The sequence below is a fragment of the Cynara cardunculus genome (assembly GCF_001531365.2).
Source record: "Cynara cardunculus var. scolymus isolate 2C chromosome LG 2, CcrdV1, whole genome shotgun sequence".
Lineage (NCBI taxonomy): Eukaryota > Viridiplantae > Streptophyta > Magnoliopsida > Asterales > Asteraceae > Cynara > Cynara cardunculus.
The window spans coordinates 14519081-14527470 of record NC_037529.1 but is presented as its reverse complement, the minus strand read 5'-3'; the positions used below and the strand labels follow the sequence as shown (position 1 = coordinate 14527470).

The 8390-nt window shown below is 37.0% G+C and overlaps 2 protein-coding genes across 2 annotated transcripts; both read left to right on the top strand.

The window, feature by feature from the left end:
- Window positions 1–1464: 1464 nt before the first annotated feature.
- LOC112508211 (aldehyde oxidase GLOX-like) lies at window positions 1465–3826 on the top strand. The gene is made up of 3 exons (XM_025112999.1): window positions 1465–1902; window positions 2359–2522; window positions 2632–3826. The coding sequence occupies exons 1-3, from the start codon at window positions 1465–1467 to the stop codon at window positions 3824–3826; spliced, it is 1797 nt and encodes a 598-aa protein (XP_024968767.1).
- A 1829-nt stretch (window positions 3827–5655) lies between these two features.
- Window positions 5656–7640, top strand: LOC112506459 (probable xyloglucan endotransglucosylase/hydrolase protein 26). Its single transcript, XM_025110514.1, has 4 exons — window positions 5656–5924; window positions 6193–6293; window positions 6593–6786; window positions 7047–7640. The coding sequence occupies exons 1-4, from the start codon at window positions 5753–5755 to the stop codon at window positions 7453–7455; spliced, it is 876 nt and encodes a 291-aa protein (XP_024966282.1). The 5' UTR covers window positions 5656–5752; the 3' UTR covers window positions 7456–7640.
- The last annotated feature ends 750 nt before the right edge of the window (window positions 7641–8390 follow it).

The following is an 8390-nucleotide window of genomic DNA, read 5'->3' as shown; positions in this document are numbered from 1 at the left end:
TCTTAAGTCGAGGTTTTGATATTCGATTCTAATTCATGTAATATGCAAGCATCACAACTGATTACGGCTAGATTGACATTATTCTTGAAGAATTTAAATTTAAACGTACTTGATTTTAGACAAAAAGAAATCTAGCCATCTACTTACTATGACATAAATTCAAATATTTTTAGCGTTGTTTTGATCTTTTTTCTTAAGTAGTTTACTGACTTATGTCCGTCATTTTAACTAATTCAATTTTAGGGCTGCCAATTTATTTTAGTCATTAACAATTGATTTATTTGTGTACTAAATTAACTGGTTAGAATTTAACAATCATTGATAAGTATCTATGATAAGTATCTAATTAAGAGGAAAACAATCGAATAAAAATAATTCTAATACTTGTAAGCACAAGTCATATGGAAATCAGTTCACCGTTGGTGTTCTTTTAATATAATGTCGTTGTTTTTGTCAGAAAATTAATATGTTTTTTATTTGGTGCTCCCTCTCGCACCAAGTCCTGGCTTTGCCACCAGCCATAATAAGTTTTCTTTTTTTGGAAGGGTGTCCCAGCCTAGACTAATTCCGACAAATTGTGATTGCAAGAAATCAGTCATGATAAACTCATGAGTAGCCACAATTGTTGTGTACCCTGAAATCAAACCTTGGACATGAGATATTCCATCACATCCCCCAGGTCATAACGAGTTATTTATAACCATGGTGTGTGTGTATATATATATATATATATATATATATATATATATATAAAGAGAGAGAGAGAGCGCATTATATACGAATGAAAATTGTTTGATCATAGAGAAATAATCGATGTTTATATTCTACTGAAATAATTACAGACTAAACTTATCATCTTGGGTTCGATCCCTTCTGGCTTTAACCGCTGAATGAGTCAAAAACAAATTACCTACATTGGTGTACTTAGAGGCGGGTTTCGTGTAAGACTGGTTGGGATTGTCGATAATTAACTTTTTGAACGGATATAAACATTCTTAATAAATGCAAAATCCATAATTATGTCGACCTGAAACATCCTATCAACTCAAGTAACAAGAATTTAAGGATGCGTTACACAAAGGGTAATTCTATTAAATTAGGAATAAGGTAATTAAATGTAGGTTTAGAAGAGGGGATGATGGAATCGTTGTTTTTGTTAGTAATGCTTCATGGTGTCCATGTCGTTTAAGATGGATTATGCAATCGAGATGCCGTTTTTGCGATGCAGATACCTCGAAATGCATATTGTTTATCTGTTGAACAACAATATTGGGTTTTAATAGAAACCTCGTACAACAGATAACAAATATACATACATATATATATATATATGGTTTCGAGATACATATATTGTTCAAGTGCGACGAGGTGGTGCTAAAACCCTCGTATTTTAACCTCAAATCATGTAGTTTAATTCAAGTATAAAAGAGGGTTAAGTTTGTGTAAAACAGTGAACTTGCTCCAATGGCTTCACTATGCAAAACCTTCATCCTTTTTCTCCTCCTTCTCCCTCAAAATTTTGCGATTTCTGTGTTTGCCGCCACGGGTGACGGTGGAGGCGGAGGTGGTGGTGGTGCAGCGGATATGGGTGATGGTGCGCCTGGTCCTAATCAACTTGTTGGCGATGGACGATCATCCGATTATGCAAAGGCAGAGATTGAGACAAATTTTGTGGGTGAATGGGTGTTGGATAATCCAGATGTGGGTGTGGGTGCAATGCAACTACAGTTGATGCCTAACGATCAAGTAGTCTGGTATGATGCTACGTCAGTCGGGCCTTCCGCCCGGAAATTGGAACCTCAAGGGAACTGTCCGATTAACCCAGACGCAAACAACCAGCCGGATTGCTACGCTCATGCTCTCGCTTACGACTGGAAAACCACAAAAAGTAGAACCATCGTGGTACATTTAATAAATTTATTGCTAACGCTTTTACATAAAGCATACAATCATATGGTTCTTAAACTTCATAACAAGCAGTTTATTGCCACACTTAAGGGGTCGTTTACCATACACTTAGCCGGGTAAGCGGTTATCAAGTCAAATTATCTTACCGGATGAATATGGTAAGAACTAAAAATCTTACCTGGTAAGAGCAAGACAAGGACCAAGAGTCTTACTCGGTAAGTGAGGGCAACGACCCTTACCACAATAAGCGCTTACTGGGTAAATTGTTACATACAGTGCCGTTTTGGTGGACTAAGGTCTTACCCGATAAGTAAGTGGTAGTGTTAAATTTTACCGATAAGCGTTTACTGGGTAAGTGTTTGGTAAACGGCCTCTTAAACATTTTTGTTGTTCGATAAACCCAATTATGTTGTTGTGATTCATCATTTGCATGCATTATGTTTATTGCAGTTATCAGGTGAACCGTGGTGCTCGTCGGGAAACTTATGGCCGAATGGAAACTTTGTGGCTACCGGAGGTTCCTTCAGCGGGGTTAAGGCTGTCAGAATGTTGCCTAAAGATGATCTCAACGCAGATTTTATTGAAAAAAAAGATGTTCTTGCCGACTTTAGATGGTACGTGAAAAATATTATAGTTAACTAGTACATACTTCATATATACATGTACGAGCTACAGAGCTAGTGTAACGTATCATATATGAAGTTGAGATGGAATAAATCACAGGTATTCATCGAACCAGATTTTAGAAGACGGGAGCGCAATAGTCGTGGGAGGTCGAGGCGCATTCAGCTATGAGATCGTGCCACCACAACTCGAGTTCGAACCCAAGAGGATCGAACTCCCGTTCCTCCAACAAACACGTGCACCAGCCAAGGGACCGAACCAATACATCGAGAACAACCTCTATCCGTTCCTTTTCCTCCTTCCCGATGGCAACGTATTTCTTTTTGCCAACGACCGTGCCATCACCTTCGCTCCAACAACAGGTGAGATCGTTCAACAACATCCCGTCTGTCCAGGTGGATCCCGGAACTACCCACCTTCCGGCAGCTCCGCCATTCTCCCATTAAAACTCGGTCCAGATAATTCCCAACCCCTAAATGTCGAGATTGTCATTTGTGGTGGAAACAGCCCCAATGCATTTGAAGTAGTCGATGGAAAGAATGCAACTGAAAAGGAGTATGTACCTGCACTTAAAGACTGCCATAGAATCCATCCGATGAACAAAGGTGCAACATGGGAGGAAGAACAAGATATGCCATCACCGAGGATCATGGCCGACCTTTTACACCTCCCAACCGGAGATCTCCTTATGATCAATGGCGCCAAAAAGGGTACTTCTGGTTGGGAAGATGCCACAGACCCTAACTTTACTCCTCTTTTATATACACCATTCAAACCAATGGGTTACAGGTTTAAAGAACTGAAACCGGCCACAATCGCAAGGATGTATCATTCCACCTCAGCATTGTTACCGGATACTAAGATTTTGGTTGCCGGCAGCAACCCACACCAGTTCTACACTTTCAACGTCGAGTTTCCGACAGAGTTGAGGGTGGAGAAGTTCTCACCTCATTACTTGGACCCTACGATCGACGGCCAAAGACCTATAATTGATGAACAAGGTACTGACAAGGTCTTAAAGTATGGGAAACCTTTTAAGATCGCAGCTACTCTACAATCGGAAGCTCCGTTGGTGTTGGGTGAGATTAAGGTAACTATGTTGTACCCACCATTCACCACTCATGGCTTCTCCCAAAACCAGAGGTTGATTGTTCCGGCGGTGATGGACATTTCCGATAACGTGATCACCGCCCTTGCACCGCCATCGGGAAAGATTGCTCCTCCCGGATACTATATTCTATTTGTGAATAATCTTGGCGTTCCTGGAGGAGGTATATGGGTTCATATCGACTAGTAGTGATACTTGTTTTGCTGCATTTGTGGAAATTTCCCATGATATTTTCTCATCTTTTTTCTCAAATTTTAAACAATAATGGAACTCTAAATTGGTGAATGATCATTTGGGGACAGTATAATGTTGGGTTTACGTCACAGTACAATCTTTTAAGCTCCAAAACAATTAATGATGGTATGTTATTTATCAAATAATCGATGTGCAGTAAACTTAGATTGAATAAACATGTAATATCATAAACGATCAACGAAAAATGCACAAATATATACTTACGGAAATAGTTGATGTAATTCTTTGAGGCTTAGCAAAGATGTAAATTTCATTCTATGTTATATTTTGAGAAAGACAATAATACTACCCAAGCCCTAATTCTGGCCAGCCATACATGTGATCAAATTTGATTGCAATTCCTTTAAGTTTCAGTTCTTTTGGCAAATTTCATTTATTCATAAGCTATCTAAGAACCAAAGACCGCCTAATTTTCTCCTCAAGCCAGTTAAGGAGTAGTGGGTTCTGGCGACAGAGCCAAAGATCAGGACGGTGCTTGAGGCCCGTGCCCATGTCTACTGCTATGTCTAAGGGTGAAATCAAAGGAGCATCCCAAAAAATTAAGATAAAGGAAACCTATCCAAACGATCCATCAATTATAATCCAACAGTTGGGAATAATAGAGACGGTTATATCTTGCCAAAACTAAATATATTACAAGTTACATTCAAATCTGGAGCATTTTATTTTTTGGACAACGACTGATAGAAGTTCCTTTGGTATCTTTTTTGGGTTTCTCTCTCAAAACCTCCCTCCATACATACATACAAAGACAATTGAATTATATGTATATATTGGGATTGCATCAAAATAAATCAATGTTACTTTCATTTCTATTTTAGAAAACTAACTTTGTAAAACCAACTTTCTTGACTTCAAATATTTTAAAGATCCAGTGACCAAATTCATGTTCTCCAAAATATGAACACACATTTTGGTTTTCTAAAATAAAAAAATACTGAAATACGATTTTTCATAATAAAGATTTTTAAAAATTAGTTCTCCAAAATAGAAGATTTTAAAAGTAAATCCAAAATATGAATCAAGTTAATTATACTCGAATACAATTTAGCATCACAGTAATAACCTTCCAACCCACGTGAAAATTAGTATATAAATAAATAAACCTTGATTTTCTGAATACATTGTCTCGAGGGTAGCACGTCTGGGTCTAAGCTAACCACCAACACACACATAAAATGTTATTTTTTTCCCCTTTCATCCCCTTTTGTCTGTCCACTCTTCATTCATAGCTGGCTAATAGACTCCTCTTTTCTTAGTCCTATGCACGTAATTTTCTCCTAAAACCCTTCTCTTTTTTTTCCTTTTTCTTTTTTAAAAATTACTAAAGTCTAAAACTATAAATCATGTCAATTATGGATATTTATTTTAGGAAGGAGGAAGTATAGTTAATGCATAAAGTACAGTTAAAGTCATACATCAGCCAGACTTTGACCTTTATATTTATATATATATATATATATATATATATATATATATCGGAACATCATTTCTTTATCCAATGGCTCTTTCGGAAAGTAATCCAATGATATTCCACATATTTCATATACACATTTGTTATAAAGCTAATGAAAAAAGGCCCAAGATGTAGGAAAAAAGTTCTTACAAATACTATTTATCATTTAAGATTGTATAAATTTTATTTTCCAAATATGGGAGACTTAATTATAGTGGTGTTTAAGGAATTAATGTCAAAATGCAAGAAAAGGTCAAGGTATATAAAATTAAATTTAAAAGAACAAATTAATAATGGGGTAAGAGTCAAGATGACAAGGGATCCCAAAGGCTATATAAGGTGTCAAGAAGCAATGACAAGAGCATTCAAGTTACATATAGAAGAAACTGAAGAATACTACCATGGCAAGCTTCCAGGTGTTGGTTGCAGTTGTATTTGTCTCAGCAGTTGCATTCCAATCATGCCTTGTCCATGGAAATTTTTACAATGACATGTATTTCAACTGGGGTGGCGAGCATTCTTCCATTTTTGGCTCTGGTGATGATCTTAATTTGGTGCTGGATAAAGCTTCAGGTGCATATCATCTCTACGTTTATGTTTACTATAATCCGTAATTAGGGATCATGTAAACAGCCGCTCAGCCCGCTCTACTCTCTGGGGGTAGAGGTCAGGTCTACGTACATATTACATGCCAAATTCATTTGGTTTGGTTTTGATTTTGAAAATTCTATAGTTCAAATCCATTTGACTCCTAAAATTTAAAAGTCAAACATGAATTCAAACTTTCACATAAGATGTAGCATCATCTTAACAATGAATATTGCTCTAACTCTAATTACAGGATCGGGTGTTCAATCAAGCAAGGCATTCCTTTTTGGAAGCATTGAAATGCTAATCAAATTGGTTCCAGGGAACTCTGCAGGAACTGTCACTGCATATTATGTAAGTGTAATAGCAAGACTCAAGAGATGATTAAATTCTTCCCTGTTGATGTATGCTTTTATATTACCAAACAAAACCCAGTATATCCCACTCAAAAGCAAGGTTTGGGGGTAGGAATGTATGCAGACCTACACTTTACCCCAAAGGGTAGAGAAGCTGTTTTTGTGAAGACCCCTCACTTGTGCAAAAGTGTGAATGAATGCTTTTAGATAAAGTGCAAAAACTACATCTAATCAATGCTTAACACCAAGGACATACTAAAACTGGATAGCTAACTCTTTTTTGTGGAATCATTGCAGCTTTCTTCTACTGGTGCCTATCATGATGAGATCGACTTTGAGTTCTTAGGGAATTCATCAGGACAACCTTACACCATGCACACAAACATCTTTACCCAAGGCAAAGGAAATAGGGAGCAGCAGTTTAAGTTATGGTTTGACCCAACTGCCGATTTCCACAACTACACCATTCACTGGAACCCCACCGCAGTTGTGTAAGTTCACCAAAGATAAGCACCCTAACTTACTTTCTACCAAAGAACAACCCTGGTGCACCAAGACTCCCTTCTTTGGTGCACCATGACCTACGGGAAACAAAAGAGCAACATTACTGGTTGCTCCCATGTTAAACCCTTAACTTGGTTTGTTATTCTTGATAAAATTTTAAAAATTAAAGGACTCTTACTGCGGTATATGTTTAGTTTACAGACTAACAGTTACTAATTAAACGGTTTGATTATGACAATAAATGCAGGTGGTATGTAGATAGTATACCCATTAGGGTCTTCAGAAACTACAAAAGTGAAGGAATTGGCTACCCAAACCAACAAGGAATGCAGGTCTACTCTAGTTTGTGGAATGCCGATAACTGGGCAACAAGAGGCGGCCTAGTCAAAATCGACTGGACCTGTGCACCTTTTAAGGCCAGTTTGCGTAAATTCAATGCAAGGGCTTGCAAGTGGAATGGACCCGTTAGCATTTTCCAGTGTGCCTATCCTACCTCAGCTAACTGGTGGACCTCCCCCATTTACAATCAACTGAACTGGGATCAGCAGGGTAAGCTGAAATGGGTTAGAGATAACTACATGATCTATAACTACTGCACAGATTACGAGCGTTTCAATTGGCAGATGGCTCCTGAATGCTCCAAGCCACAATACTAAACAAAACATGGCACACGTATACCTCCAATTTGTTTTCCAATCTGCACTTGAAACTCAATTTTCTTTGTCTTACATGCTTTCTTCTGTTCATCGTCTATCATTCAAATGTATGATCTTTTCCTCCCAAACCTTGTCAGACAGATCCACAGATGTATTATGTTGGTATTCTAATATAAGATCTTAAATTAATAATTTGCACTGTCCTGAAAAGAATCTGCACATGCTATGAGATAGAAGAAATCACAAGTTTTCATAACTGTTTCCCTCTGTTTGGGAGGAACTAAACCTAAAATCATTCATCTGTTGTGAAGTCAGTTGATTACAAAACCAAGCCGTAAATAAAATTTCGAGCGATCATCATATAACAAGAATAAGTATAAGCCGATTATCCAAAAAAAGGTTAAATAAATGGTAGTAATTTGCTATGATCTTTCTAAATCATAGATAACTTTTACTTATAGAATTCAAAATGAATCAGTTTTGAATCAAATCACGTTTAAGTTGGGAAGAAGAATAGTGTACAACAACATCTAATCCAACGGAATAGCAACTGATGAAAATACCTGAGATTAATGTTGATAGATGTAGAAGCTTGTGCCCTAGAACTTGAAGCACAACCGCCAAATCCTATTATTCACCGATAAGCATTTTACATGGAGGTTTGAATTATTTTCTCCGAATATTTTCGATTTATCAGCTAAGGACAAAAAATCATCGTACGGGTATTTTTAGGTATATTGTATGGTTCACAACCTCGATTAATCAAATCGATATATAATGATTATTTATATCTATATCTATACTATATTATAAAGCATTTAGCTAAAACTCTTAAAACTTTTAAACTCTTAAAAACTCTTAAACTCATTCATCCCTATCCGATTTCATCCCATATCTGAATTCGTAACTAACTGCAGATAAACACAATCAAATAC